The 16,717-nt window shown below is 29.2% G+C and overlaps 1 protein-coding gene across 1 annotated transcript in view; it reads right to left on the reverse strand.

The window, feature by feature from the left end:
- Positions 1-16,717, reverse strand: part of LOC122720222 (neurexin-1) — a 420,486-nt gene that overhangs the window by 143,837 nt on the left and 259,932 nt on the right. Inside the window, exon 9 of the mRNA XM_043946779.1 lies at positions 7,174-7,245. Within this exon, the coding sequence (XP_043802714.1) occupies positions 7,174-7,245 (72 nt within the window). The remainder of the gene's footprint in view (positions 1-7,173; positions 7,246-16,717) is intronic.

Below are 16,717 nucleotides of genomic sequence, written 5' to 3' on the forward strand. Positions count from 1 at the left end.
CTAAATGGAGACATGTCGGCGTATCGTTAATATCGGGAACAGTTGGCTGTCATGGTGGAACATCTCCTTCTCAGAGGACTCACGATATTAAGGTCGAAGGGATATGTAGAATCGTGGATTGATTAATCGATCAAAATAGAAATTAGCAGTTATACAGAAGTTGTGCAGATATACAACAATGCTAGTCGAAATCAATAATAATAAATTGAAATCTTGTATAAAATAAATTCATATATATATTTTATATTTTAAAAGTATTAAATATTATAAGTATATTATTATATATATATTTTAAGTATTAAATATTATTAATATTAATAATTAATAATTAAGTATTAAATATTTTAAAAGTAAGTATTAAATATGTATAGTGAAGATTAAGAAGGATAGAAAGAGACGTATATAATTTCACAACTTATGATTATTTTTACAAAAATAAACTGTATATACGAATTTTCCTTTTTTTTTTTTAAATAAGAAAACCTATTATATTTAAATAATATTTTTTCTTATATCAATTATTATTCTTTTAATACAGAAAATTTGAAACAAATTCTCATTTTGTAAATTTCTCTTTGAAAAGTCAAATTTTAGATTTAATCTTTTTCATATAATGTACAATTTTCTATTTGATATAAGTGATATTTATTTTTTTATATTAATGACAATTTTTTATCACAATAGAATAATTTTTTCATCATTGTCTAATTATTATTTCTTATTGTTTACATTTAATATTTTGCCAACAAACATATAAGTGGGTACTCACGTTATTCGAAACTTGATCCTTCAAAGTATCGCCACGTAAACTCTTCAACCACTGCCGAATAATCTTTTGCACGGTTGAAATTTAAAAGGGGAATGCACAGTCTTCCCCTTAACCCTGTCACGATGCATCCTTTGTGCGGGTTTCAATGTACTTGCCTGTGCTTTGCATTCGCCCTAGAGCTGTCGAAGTAAAGTTCACCCGAGTTGGGGGAACCGCAAGTTGCTCGGTGCAAGCTACAAGTTTCCAGCTTGATGTGCAACGTTATAGGTCGATGCATAACCACAAGGAACTATGTCACGGCCTATAACGTAGTGGCCTTTTGTTAAAAGCACTCTGACCGTGGCAAGCGAGATTTATATCTTTGCCAAACTTCATCATCGATTCGAATATCGATCATCTTGAGTTCTGGCAATAATTTTTGCGACAAAATTAGATCTATCTGTCAAATAAGTTTTTTTTAAAGATTTTTATGATTATAAATATACGATGAGAATGAGAAGATAAAGAAAGTTGTTGAATAAAGATGAGAATTTGTGAGAGAGAATAATGAAATAAGATTGTTAAGTAAGATAGTTGAGATAATAGGGAATAAAAAAATATGTATAGAAGGAATTTTGTGAAATGAGATTCTTAAGGGATAATTTGATGTTGAGATTAGGAATAGATAGATGAAAGTGAGTTTTTGAAGATTTAAATATTGATGAAAATTCAATTTAAGATTAGAATACAATTGAAAATGTAGAATTATATTACAGTTTAATTATTTATTTTGAAAATGTTGTATTTGAAAATCTAAATGTGTGATTTGAATATAATTGAAATGAAATCAAAATTTATTTGTAATATGATATTAAGATTGTAATATAAGACTGATATTAAGATTGTAATATAATAAGATGTTATAATAAAATTATAATAACGTGTGTGTGAAAAAGAAACTATTTCGAATTCCAATTTTCTATTAATTTATCTTTTAGGATATTATTCTTTTATGTTTTAATTAAAACATCATTTTCACAACATTTTTTAAATTGGTGTATAATTAGAATGCAATGTTTTATTTAGATAAGTTCAGAATATTCGTTATTAATAAAAAACTGATTCACAAGTTAAAAATAGTTTCAATTCATTAAAACAATTTGATAGAAATTAAAAGATTCTTGCAACTTGATTTTAATATATTTGAAAGAAAAAAAAACAAATTTCTAGAATAAAATAACAGAGTTAATTCAATAAATTTGCAACTTTACAGTAATTTTTAAATTTAACATTAATTATTATCAACACAATTCCATAATTCCATATCTTTGAAATTTTCATAAGAAATCATAAGAAATCAATAAAAATTTATAAGATGCTTCTATGCTATCAATACCAACATAATCAAACCCATATAAAATATATGAATATTATATTCATTCGTACCAAAAGAAACTTTAACTTAATCATTCTAAATTTCATCTATAGTTAACCTATTCCTGCTTTTCCCCTATATCCATTGTCGTCTGACTGGAAGGCATTTTCAGGTTCGTTGGACAACTTGGCACACTGGTAGCCAAAGTAATCGAGAAATATATATTCAAAGTTATTTCGTGTTTTCTTACCCAGAGCCCCACCGTGCTGCAGCTGTGCAAGAGTTACGATATTGGTGTCGTGGTTACACGAGCTATTGCTCCACCTCGAGCTCCGTAGACGAGAATTTAGAGAGAAAGAAAGAGAAAGAAAGAGAGAGAGAGAGAGAGAGACAGAGGAAGGAAGAACGAAAGAAAGAGAAAAATAGAGAGAATTAGAAAGAGTTAGAGAAATAGAGTTAGACAGATAGATAGACAGAGAAAGAGATAGAGAAAGACAGAAGGAAGTTATTCGCGAGGTGAGGGAAACAAAAGGAAGATCCGAGTAAGATAAATCTTTCCATGTAACATATTGTGTATGTATATGTGTGTATATATATACGAGTATGTATGAATGTGTGATGCACGATATGTATAGTAGATATGTTGGTGGATAGAGGGCGAAACGATCGTGAGACGAGACGAACTGATCTCCTGTGTGCTAGTGTTGGAGGGGCCGGAAGTCCAAATTTCTTTGATGTTCTCGCGCTGGTCGCCGATGCACAGATAACCTTATGCGCTCCTCTCCCATCTCTGGAAAACGATGATGACCCAGCTTTTCGTGCTTTATTATTCCGGTTAACTAGGTTACCGGAATCGGTTACAACGCTGGTCGTTGCGATGGAAACGGGTCTAAACTGGACCGAGTTACACATGTATGCGTGTGTTTCATGTCATTGAATAAAAAATTTTGATCATTGGAACATTTAAAATGTTTTGAAATGAAAGAAAAAAAAATTTTTTTTGAAATTTTAATTTTAATATTTTGGATCGTACGGTTGAAAGATGCTTCGAATTTCATATTTCAATTCGGAAATTCTCGATTAATCAATCGGAAATAGACTCGTTGAATTAGATTTAATCCTCTGGTGACGTTACATTTGTTTTAAATATATATATATAAATGGATTGAAATACATAAAATATAGGAGATAATGGAAATATTAGGATGGAGTAGATATTTCCATGGAGTATTTTGATAATTTGAATAATTGGTTAATTGGTTATAAAATTTTAATAGATCGATAAATTAACAATGTATTCACGACTTCAAGAATACTTTAAGATATTTTGTATGTAAAAATGAATATGCCGAAATAACTTAATTAATGACTAAACAGAAACTCAAAGTTTTCGACTTTAGCCAATTAATTCTTTCTTCTTGCAGTTCCAAAGCCGGGTTTATCTTAGTTTCCATGCTGTTTCGAATTCTCGATCCGTGGCTAATCCCAATAGCTTAATTAATTGCGAAACGAACATCCAGATTCTAAAGTTTCGTTTTGTGTCGGTAAATTTCTCCTTCGAGTAATTTCGAAATGGAATTTTCTCTTCACCGATTCAATTGTTTGGATAACAAATATCGTGGAAAAATATCGAAAAGAGAGATGTGTAAACTAATAAATAAAAAAATTATTCGATTTTCAAATTTAGATATTAAGAAAAATATGGAAAAAAGGAATGAATAAATAGAATTTCAAATTTTCCTTTTCTTTAGAAATAATTGAATTTAAAAATAAAATTTTCTTCTCCTCTTTGCGATTTCAAGATATCAAATATTAAGAGAAATATAAAGAAAGAAATAATATAGAATAATTAAATTTCTCTTAAATTTCTTATTATTTATCTATCTATTATTCTTAAATTTCTCTTTCAAATAAAATTTTCTCCCCGATTTAATTGTTCAGATATCAAATATTTGAGAAAAATAAAAAAATTAAAAAAAAACGATTGGAATTAATATAAATTAATGTAAATTAAATTCCTATATATATCATTATTTTACCTTCAAATAAAACTATACATAACTGTACATGTATGATATAGATATTAAAAGATTAAAATAAAATCTTCTCAACTCTGATTTATTTGCTTATGCATAAAACATTAGGAAAAATATCAAAAAGAAAATAAACTAAACTAAATCCTTATTGAATGTTTTAAAAATAAAATTTCATTCAATATCAAAAATATATAAAAAAGAAAAAAATCTCTGAACAAAATTTCGATTCTCTATCCCAAAACTCGTTTAAATTATGCAGAAAAAAAAAATTATAAAACATAAATATAACATATTGTCATCAAAGGATTAAACTCGATCCAAATTCCATCTATTTGTGCTTTCAACGAGCCTACTTTCAACGAATATTCAACTTCGAATGGAAATTACTCTTCAGATCTCATATTTGACCAACTACCGCGAATGTCTCTGTTCCAATCCATATTTCGAAATCAATCGTCCTCGATCACGAAGGCGGCCGGTCACGAAGGACAGGCAATGTCGCGTTCACACATGGAACGCGTTCCATTTTCGTCCTGAAAGAACAATTAGACGTAGATTTTGTTGCGTCAACATGCAGGCGGTGCGATTCGTTCCGTTTCTCTTTTCTCATGCATTTTCAAGTGCATCGAGCTAAAGGCAATTCTCAGACGCTTATTAGTCGCTCATTCCACGAGGCACAGAGGATGGATTCGATGAAATGAGTACATATTTATAGAATATATCGGAGAATATTCGCGTCACGTTTAATCAAAACCATTGAACGAAACGGCGTATCGCGAGCAAATTAATTTCGAGTCGAGAAATCGGCGAATTATCGCGGATAGATGTTTATCTTTCGACTTTCGAATTGTTTCGCATTGAATAGTTTGGAAACGAACGTGTTCTATATGTCGCAACGACTTTACGAATTATGGATATTTTATCGTTAATTATTAAACAGTGGATATAATTGTGAACCGATTTGACCCGTGAAATGAACATTTTTTTCGAATCTAGTTAGAAATAAGATTACAGAAAACGCGAGAATCGCGTAGATGAGACGAGATATGAGTGACAGTGATGACAATAACGAGAGGAGCGAAGATTATTGCGTGCATGTGCAGTGACCAGTGGTGTATACCTATAGAGGCTAGGCTTTAAGATCGTGAGCAAAGAACCCCACGCGTGAACTATTTATATATATTTATATATATATATACAAATCGTGACATGACTTCCTAACCATTCCACAAGAAAGCCTGCGGGGAAGCGACGAAAAATCGGCACGACAAAAATATGGAAAAAATTTTCAAAGTTTTAGATATTATAATCATAATATGTTTTTTTTTATGATATCTTCATTTATCAAAATATTAAACCTTCTATTTTTTATGAATAAATGTTTTGAACGCGAGAAATAGAAATTATATTGATAGAATATATCGTAGATTGATAGAATAGAATTAGATTGGTAGAATATATTGTAAATAAATTCCTCGATTAAAAAAGTAAGATGCTATTTTAAATTTTAAGAGAAAAGTTTTCAAATTTAAGAAATCAGGTATATTTATGTACTTGATAATAAGATTTTTTAGAATTGATTTTTTTACAGTCAAAGTTTCCCGAATGTAAGTCACGTTTTTTTCGAGAAAGCATCTCAATGTTTTACAAAATATTGCAGCTAGTCCCAAGTTTGAATAATATACTGAACAGGAAGCTGAAATTTTTGCGAAACGTTGAAATATTTTTTGCAAAAGATGCTAGGTTACATTTGAAAACATCAACTTGGATTTTTTATGGACTGACTGAGAATGAATCTTAATAAAAATAAAGAATTTTCATAAACTTTTAAATAAATCATGCGATTGAAGAATTTTTCGAACTGGTTTGGAAGATATCGAGAATCAATTATTGATTATATAATATTATACGAGCATCAAAATTATCCAATTCTCTCATAAGATTAAGCATACCCTTTTAAAAATTAACAATTAATTATTCGTTATTAATCAACAAAGGGAACAACAAACACTTAATGCCTCTATTATATATTCATAGAAATTTATATTAATTACGTAATAATTTCATAATACTAATTAATTTCTAAATTAAATATCATAAAAGAATAAAAAAAATATAATAACCGGTGAACTTTAATACGAAAAAAAAAAACATTACATTAATCTGAAATCACACGAACCCGAATGGGATCTCGAAAGGGTTGAAAATCGTTACAGTAAAACATTACTCGAGGCGTTCTACCTTCGACAAAAAAAAAAAAAAAGAAGAAAAAAAATATTCGATCAGAATCAGGAAAAATTCCATCTGCTCGAGTGTACTCTCTGTGCCGAAGCTAACCCAGTTCCTGCTGCTTGATCATTCAAGTCGTCGAGAAGCACGCTAGAGGGAGCTAGAGGGGGTGGTTCCGGGGGTTGAAGGCCATAATCGAGAAACTGGATGGCAGTCTAGGAAAAATACTCGAAACTTTTCATCGTCGTGCCGATTTCCCCCCGTTTCGACCCGCGTCGCGAGGTCTCTCTCGACAGAAAAGACAAAGAAAAGAAACCAAATTGAAAGGTGGAAAGAGAAAGAGAGAGAGAGAGAGAAAGAGAGATAGATAGACAGATAGAGAGAAAGAGAGAAAGAAAGAGAGTGGAGATAAAGGTACGTGAGTGGTTGGTGAAGAAAAGTTGGTGCTCTGGTGATCGCTCCTCGCTAAAAAGCTAAGTTTCGCGTGAGATTTTTAGCCAATTATATATAATATATATTATATATAGAATAATTATACAGGTGCGTATCAAATGGCGGGCGAATCAGCTTGAAAGAGAGCGAGCTTTACGAGCTTGCTCCGTGTTGTGCTTCATTCAATCAATCTTTCTTGCTTTCTATTCGTTATTCTTTTTTTTTTCTCTCTTTATCTTTAATTTTTTTTTTCTTTTGCTAAATTTTGTTTCACTTTATTTTATTTATTTATATATAATATCTTTTTTTTTTTGTTGTTGATTCGTTTGAAAGCTTTGGATACTGAGGCTTACCAGGTGGGACTCTGGGCTGGTGAAGGAGACCACGGTGCCGTGAAGTCGCCCCGCATTTATTGTCGCCGCAGACTTCTTAACACACGTTGCGTGGGTCCAATTGCACGTGTTCGGGCCCGATTTTCAACCACGACCACGAGGGCGAGAGGCAACAACATTGAGAATCGAACTTTAGAAATTTTTTTTTTTTATTTTTATTTTTATTTTTTTTTTTTACGAATTTACGGACGTAAATCATCGTAGGATACTGGATGCTTCTCTGAAATGTGCCGTTTCTTTGTTTTCTTTTATTATATTATTTATTCGTGGTTCGTTACCTTCCTCCACGTGATTCGATTCGAGTTTGAGGATTCAATTCGTTCGATTAAATGACAGGGTGGATTGTCGTCGATGGAACGAGAAACGCGTCGCGATTTCGTTTATCGATTTATACAGAGGATAATCGCGTGGAGAAATTTCTAAAAATGCTGGCCTGGAAAAGAAGATGGATTAGTTGATGTTAAATCTGTTGGTGGGATTCGAATTTTTCTCCCTTCGACGATTCCTGGTAAAATTGAGTTAGAATTATAATTATTTGTGAACTTATACCTAATCTTAACATTAGAACAATCAAACTTTTTGAAATGGATTTTATATTTCTTGTTTTCTTATTATTGACAACATGAAAATGTCTTTGTATATTTTTATAACATTTTATTTTTATAACATTATTTTAATTACACGTAAAATAAATATTACAGTTTGCTAGTTCTAGTGTTAATATTTTAAAGTTGAATAAAAAGGAGAATTTGTGAATTTTAAAAATTTCAATTTAAATTGGGAATATATCTGACATAATAAGAAGATTAATTTCTTCAAAGTTAACTCTTATGTTAATATACTCAGATTCCAAATTTGTTATTTTTTCTTTGAAAGATTTTCAAAATCATTTAAATCGTTCTTATTTGTCGTAATTACTATCGATATTGTTAAGCTTACAATTTTATTATTATAACACTTAAATTTGATTATTGACGTATAATTAAAAATATAAATAAATATAATCAGATTCTTTCTACTTTATGAATAGATAAATCGATAAAGCTCAGTAAAAAAGAACAAGCGAAAACTGTAACGAAACTAATTCAGCAAACAAAAGAAGAAATCAAAAGATAAAAAGATAAAATTCCTAATTCCATTACGGGTCATGGAATTTTTCAAAATTTCTCAATCGACTATCCAACCAATCCGATGGAATATCGAAAAATATCTATCTTTCTTAATCGAGCTTCGATTATTCTCTGTATCGAAACACGTTGTGTTCATCCTTTTCTGGCTCAGAATCGCGGAACAACAATTATCATTGCACGACTGGCTAACTTCAAATCGGTTTGAACGAGATCGTTACTCTCGTACCTGTGATCAACAACAAATTCGTAAAAGAGTGGGGTGTGCACGAATTTCATGGTATCTCGAATTTATTGGCCCCGATTATTTCCAGATCCGCGCGTTTGATTATCGGCCGACATTTACACGGTTCCGCGTGGCTTACATTGTCTGACATATGCACGTCGAACAAGGAATAAATTATCGCGACTTTATGGCTTTAAAACGATCCCATTCCTGAAATTTAGCTCATTGAATTTCGCGCGCGCGTTAATTCTTAATTAACGGCCCCTCTTCAATTCGATGTTACTATGGTGATTTATCGTTTCATTTAATTTAAATTTAGTTTAAATTCTACTATTTTACTATCTTTTTTTATTTCTTTATTTTTTTTTGGGATGTTTTCAATGAGCGATCATTATAATTGGTCGCTTGATGCACGCGTACAAGCGTTTTTATAACCAAGATTTATGAATTTGTTTTGTCCATGACAATTTGCAATAGAATAGATTTTTTTTTTAGTTGACGAACGTTTTTATTTATTTATTCATTTTATCAATAGTACCATTTCTGGGTATTTTTTTATATTGAATCATTTATGAATCGCGTAGATACATATGTAAATTTTCAATTTATTTTAAATGTCGAATTGATTATATTTTGTGTAATTTGGAAGTTTCGTATTTTTTTAAATAGAAATATTGAAGAAATATTTTTATTCAACTAATAATTACGAAAGAATTTGTTTCATAAAATTGAAAATAATTGAATTGTAGAAATCATTATACGTTGAATCATCCACTTGAAATTCTTTTTTTACTATATTGTAAAAAACTTAATAGAAATGATGATGATAATAACAACACGTATCTTAAATTATACTAATTAAAAAATAAATAAAAAAGGAAAATACTTTCTCGCAAAGAAACAAAAAGAAATAAGTACATGTGTTTCATTTTAATGAAAGCAAATACAAAATTTCTTTGATTCTAAAATCAAATTTGTATTGATTCATAATATTTCTCAAATTTTCAAAGATATCTCGTAAAAAGGTATGTACACAATCGCAAACAAATAATAAATAAATTTCTGGCATACATATATCGAATGTTTTCCATTATGGAATACGAAATATCACAATGCACGGATACGTTTGCATTATAAGTCTTTTTTAAAAGGCAATACTTACCAATTAAAAGTTAAAACGTGTCACCGGAATGAAATTAATTCGCAAATTGGACGCGGTCTTGTGTCTCACTGAATTTTGAAAATTTACACGCTAATTAAAAACAAATTATATACAACAATTACTTCGCATTTGCACGCGCGTTACGTTTTAATGTTATGCATATCAATGCTAATGCAATGTTCGAGATTTTAATTCTTATTGTGCTGGCTACCGTGCATATTATTATAATGATACAGCGCGATTACTTTAACGATAAATAAAATCTTCGATATGGAAAACGTTCGTGAAATAAATATATTCATACTGTGTGAATATCCGATAATAATATAAAATTCAGAAAGTATCGTGAATTATTGTAATAATGCGTTGAATCATTTCCTTGTGAGCAAATAAATAAATGTATGTAGCAAATAATTTTCGATGATCACGTTACACGCGTGATTAAATATTAAAAATCTGAGGGAACGAATGAAAAGAAATATGAAATTTATTTTGAAAATAATAAAAATTTATACAGTATGATTTTAATTGTTGAATATTAATATTATTAATTAATTGTTGAATAGATTAGATTATTTTGTTATCTATTTTTCACATTCATGTATATTTATAAATAACTTATGAATAATTATTACCAATCATTTATATTAATTGTCTACTATTATATTTATTACTATTCATAAAAGTATAGATCGATAAATATATCATTTATCAAAATTTTATTCTCAATCATACAAGCTTATCCAAAAGCGTCATTTTAAAACACAAATACCATCGCAATGCAAAATCCATGATATTTATATATATTATGAAATACAATAATATTTATTATTATGCAAATATATACAATAATATTTGCATAATAATAGCTCTTTGCGATATTGTTTTTTCTCCTCGTTTCATTATTGATACAATTAAAAAAAAAAAAAGGAGAAATGAAAAAGAAAAAAATTTCAATTCAAAGATACGACACGCTCGATTCGAATAATAAATGCTCCTCCTACAACATCCTCCTACGAACCCCTTCACTCACCCCCTCGCCGCCACTATTTTTTGATTTCCCATTAAATCCCTGGAGCGCACGCATTACAGAGCAATTTCGTCGAGACATTAATTCACTTTAATACCGCCGCCGGGTTTGTGATACGATTTCCATTGTCGGCGCTCGAACGATCTCCTGCCAGAATTTCGCCAATTATCGATTCGTTGGCTCGCGATTATTATTTCTCGGTGTAATTCGATTTTCGCCCGTGTATAATACGGCCCATCCCTCCTTCCTTTCCCCCAATGGCTGGGCACGCGAGCGTTTTAACGCGTCTCCCCATTGATTTATCGCCAACCGGCTCGATGATTGACGAACATTCATCTTCGTTCGTGGCGAACCAAACTGATTTATGCCTCGGTTGCGAGGAGAGAAACACTTTCAAATTAGCCGGGATTCGACTTTTCGAGACTCGATCACGGACCGATAAGCGACACGCGAGACGAGATCGTTGTGTGTGCGAGATTAGGGGAGGGAGGGCGAGATTAGGGGAAGGAACTTTGGCGAGAGAAAGGGTTGAGTGCTTGTGCACGGCGTATGGAGGTTGATTCGAATCTTTTATGAGAAGGGAAGTTTTTCTTTTTTATACTCTTTTAAGGCTTTCTGCGATTACGTGTTCTTTGATTGATATATTTGCAGCTGTTCAATCTGTGTTAATGTGTGCGTGATATTTAATTATATTAATGTTAGTATTAAATTTATTATTTGTTAATTTTAGTCATTAGTTAAGATTAATTAATGGTTGATATTAATTTGTGAAATTTTTTTTTTTATAATATTGCCGTTCTTGACTTTCTAGTTTCGTAGAATTCTGATGACTCAGAATATTAATAAGATGAACATAATAAGATGTAACGATATTGGATTATCAAATATATTGAATTATTGAATTATAATTTTAATATGATAATATGAAAAAAATAATACGAAGGAATGATTGTAGTTAATAGTGATTTGTTACAAAAAATTCAAACACGTATAATAATTTTTAAATATAAATATCGGCAAAAAAATTTTTTGTAATTCATTATGCTTTATATAGAAATTTTTATTAAAAATAGAATTTTATTAAAAAATTAGAATTTTTGAGTCAAGTTCCTTATAAAATTGTTGAGTCAAATTTTCTTATAAAATAATATAGGAAAATTTGATGTTATTTTACAAATTTCTCTTTCTATGGAAAATTTCTTTTTCTTTTTTTAAAATTTACCCTTATTCGCAATCTTTGATTAATATAAACGCAAGCATGCCATTCTACAAGCATAAATGTAATTACTTAAACGCCATTAACTAAATGTTAATTACATTATCCATTACGGAGAATGCTAATTAAATTTGGTGGAACGATAAATATACCATGTATGTCGTAAACATCGTGACTAATCGACCATGATAAATGAACGATCAATGCTGAAACCAATTAATCTTTAATTTCTCTTTCGTTTCGAGGAAATTCGCTACAAATCTCTGTCACATCTAATACGATTAATTATTACGTTAATTCTTATGTCAATATTCAAAATATTCGTACATCTTTTGATTTCAAGTAATTTTCTATAACTTGATAATAAAATTTTAAATTTGGAACGTAGCCTAGCAAATGTTTCGAATAATAATTAATGATGGGATCAAATTCAATACAAACTTATTTGATTAAATTTAAACTAAATCTAATTCAATTTATTTTATAAGATTTATATTGGTCGAAATGTATTTCAATTATTTTAAATGTATTTCAATAATTTTGAATAAAACTATTTATTATTTATAATAAGTATTTCATGTATTTCAATTGAGGCTATGTTTATTTTATCGATTAAAAGAATTTGAGTTAAGGTTATATATTTTTGTATTTTTTAACTGGTTGAAAATAATATTTTCTCGAATCTGATTTTCTCTTTTATTTGAAAATGCTTCTCACAAAGAATCTAAATCTTGTCACAATATACCTAATCCTATCACTAGTAATAATGATATTAGTTAGATCAAAAAAAGTCTTTCGAAAATAAAGAGTTTTGAATTTTATGATCAAATTAAGCTAAAAAAGAATTTAAAAAGTCATAGAAGATAATTAAATTTCAATTTCAACAATAATATTTATCTTTGAACCTTAAAATCATAAAAGATTCTCGAACGTCACATTGCTCTATTATCCTCGACAAGAGAATAATAAATGGGAGGATAAAAGAGTCGATTAAGGAACAATTAACATTCTCGTTATGTTTTTATTAATAGATATTCGCAATAGGGAAAATAAGTTTTCCTGAACGATCAATGGAAATGTTCGATAAAAACGAGCCATGAGTCGTTTCATTACCACGATTCATATTGTCCAGATAAGGAAACCTAGGTGCAAAAACTAGACGTATTATTGATTAATAAAATACCAAGAATTGTTCCGGCAATAGATTTGCCCCCATAATACCGTATATCTAACCTTTCCTCCCCCTTTCTTTCGTATGCACCCTTTTTTCTTTCTACGATTGCTTTATCGTAGGACCTCGTTTCTTTATTTTTCCCTCGCGTGTCCCACGAGTCTTTTCTGTTCTCCCATTTTTCCATTTGTACGATTTTACGCAATTTTTCCACGATTTGTTTTTGCTTCGCATCGCAAGTGTATAGAAATTTTTGTTTGTGTAAGGGAATAGAAATTTTTTTGATCATATTTATATGCTGGAATTGATATCTTTCGATATCTTTTTATCATTTTGGAAAATTTAGAAACAGAGAAGTAATTTATAAAGTGTACGTATTAATAAAAGTATATATGTTATACTTTTCTTTTTGTGAATACAGAATATGGCCAAAATGATTTATATCAAGTTAATATTTTAAATTACTTTATATATCTTTTATACGAAACATAAATGTTATATAATTTTCTATATAATTTTTTCGTCAAATGCAATTAAAAATTTTGTATATTATTTATAAAAGAAATTTTAAAACAAAGGAATATTTAAAAACTTGTTTAACTTTTCTTTTATAAATTTAAATTTCTCGAATAAAATAAAATTTTCTTTAAAAAAAAATATTTATTCTACACTTTTACACAAATATCATCTATAATTATACTATTACAGAAGAATATCCGAATTAAATAATGATATTATAATGGATCTTGTGATTGAAATTGGATAAGTTTTCATTATGAAACTTTCCAAAATATTATCATTCCCTTTTCCTAAAATATTTTCCTTCCTACCCACTCGAGAATCATCCTTAACGTCCACCGTGCTAAGCCAACGAAAAAACACGCGACTATTGATTAAGACATTTCTTCAAAAAACAAGCACATAGAAGAAAATTCACGTTTAAGAATACCATGGCAGAAATTCTTTCACGATCGTTTATCCATCGTATCCATCTAATTTCGTATTCGTTCGAAATCACCGTAGCCATTTGCACGTTCCGTTTACATCGAGATTCTATTTCTCCAGGAAAGATCCATCCGAAAAGATTTTACTGCTCGCGAAAGGGAAAGAAACGACGTGGCTGCAGGGGTGTCGAGAAAAGGGGAGACAAAACAAAGGCCGTATAACGAATCGCTGTTGATTCTATAGTCCTTCCTCGCCAATAAGGTCCCATTGCGAATGAATTAGCGTCATCAAGATAGTAAAGTCTCTTTAGAGTGAATTCAGGCTAGCAATTTAGCTAGCTACATTGTCGAGCACGTCCCAGACGAATAAATCCACCTGAGATCCTTCTATAGGATAACTTTCACTCCAACCTTTATAAGATTTTATAGGATACTTTTGTAAGATAAGTTTAACGAGCTATGTCATGGGGAACTGTGTCTCTTAAACGAGATATCGAGAGTTTGGCATTAAAAATGAAAATGCTTGCATTTGTTGTAATCATCCGTGTAATAGAGACAAAGAGGAGAGAATTTAAATATTTTTGAGAAATATAATGACGAATTTTGATTTTGATAAAATTGTATTTGTATGAGTTAAAGTATTGGATTTGTTTTTAATTAATGAGGCAATAAAGAAAGGGAAAATAGATTGAAATTATTTATAGAAAATATATGAATAATTTCTAATTTAAATTCAATGAATTTTTAAATTAAACGAGATAAATAGTTAGATGATTTTTTAATTCTGAGAATTCGTAATTATAATGTGAATATTGTAGAAATATGAATAATTTTTAATATTTTGAGTAAAAGTATCTTACTTTCAATAGTTTAAATCTTCTATATTTATGTACTAATTAATTAAATTAACGAGTTTTTTAATAATATATTTTAAATTAATAGCATTTTCTAACTTGTATATTTTACACATAATTTTCATTTCATTTATTTTTCAAATAAAAATGGTATCTTGGAAAAACATGAATTTTTATTTTTTTTACAAATAGAATTAATTTCATTAGTACGAAAGAGGCTTACAAGGAACATCATTTAAGTGTCATATGCATTTTAATGAAATTTACATATGTTGTATGAAATAATTTTTACATAAAAATTCATTTGAGAATTAACCCATTAAAGGATAAATTTTTAATAATACTTTTTCATAATCTTCATTACTTTTATTTTCACATATTCTCAACTTGCATTTTTTAAAATTATATATATATAATATTTCAAATTTAATGTTGCAATTGTATGATCACTGCAATTTTTCTTTTCTATCAAAATGATAAAAAAGAATTTCAATTATTCTAGTTCCTATAAACTAATTCTTTTCCAAAAATTTTATTTCTAAATAAATTATCGTAAAACAAGTCATAAAAGTAACATTAAACAAAATCACAAAGTTCTTATTAATAAACGACAAAGATTAAACGAAGTTTAATCCTCATTTCGACATAGATCCGAACATAACAGGGTTAAAATTGCTCGAAACTAATCTTCCACAATTTTACGAAATAAAATCTAATCTGCTTAAACGAACGATTATATTATCGTTATTACGCGAATAATAACGTTCCAAGAAAATGGACGAATTTCTCGAGTTTGTTCTCGTATGTTTCGAATTATTAAACATGCATCGAACGATGCTGCGTAATGGAATCTGTACGAGATCTTGAGGAAATTTTCGCCGAGGTTTTAAAATTATTTCAATACGACATTTTTCGCGAACGTTTTTCAAGATGTCACGTAAGCCTTGCTCGTTGGGACAACTCGAAGCTTCCACGATTTCGTGACTGATTGTGTCGGAGTCTATGCGAAACGCGTGCACAGAAATATGAATAGAAATATGCGCGTCGCATACATCGACCTCGTCTTCCACTGGGAATTCCAATTATGGTGAATATTATCTGCGTGTCGTGGAATTATTTAAAACTCTGTGTCTCGAACTGTATCGTTCGAATAATAGAGAGTATATATATATATAAGGAATAAAATATACGTTTAAATACTTTTCTTTTTCTGTATGAATTTTTTCTGTAGAATTAACTGAGTGTAGAGAAGTGAAGAGTCTCATTGAATGTTACTACGTTTCAAGTAAAATAGGATGTATTTAATAAAAACTATAGGATCGTATTTTTCATAATCATTTGAATTAATTTTCTTTCATATTTTATCCATCTTTTTAAAATTTGTTAAAAATAAAGGACAATGTTACTTCTGTTTTTTATACGATATGTATATTTAATTTATAAAAATACTTTCCATGTATATATTCATATACACATTGTATCATTCTTTCATTCTAACACTTTTCATTATCCTTCAATTAATGAGCGATTCGTTTAAATAATTTAAGAATGCTACCTGTTTAATTTATTTTGTGTATTTTAACAAAATTTATATTCTAATCAATTAAATAAAAAAATTTAGATAAAATTAGATAAAAAGAAAAAATCGATTTACTTTGTGTAAGCTGTTCATGATTTTTCAATGCTACGAAATAGACAATTAGAAATGTTATTTCAAAAGAACAAAACTTTGCTCTAAGAAGATCTAAAAATAAATAGAGGTCTTAAATAATAGA

Source organism: Apis laboriosa, unplaced genomic scaffold (assembly GCF_014066325.1).
Source record: "Apis laboriosa isolate Shangri-la unplaced genomic scaffold, ASM1406632v1 scaffold122_cov146, whole genome shotgun sequence".
Classification (NCBI taxonomy): Eukaryota; Metazoa; Arthropoda; class Insecta; order Hymenoptera; family Apidae; genus Apis; species Apis laboriosa.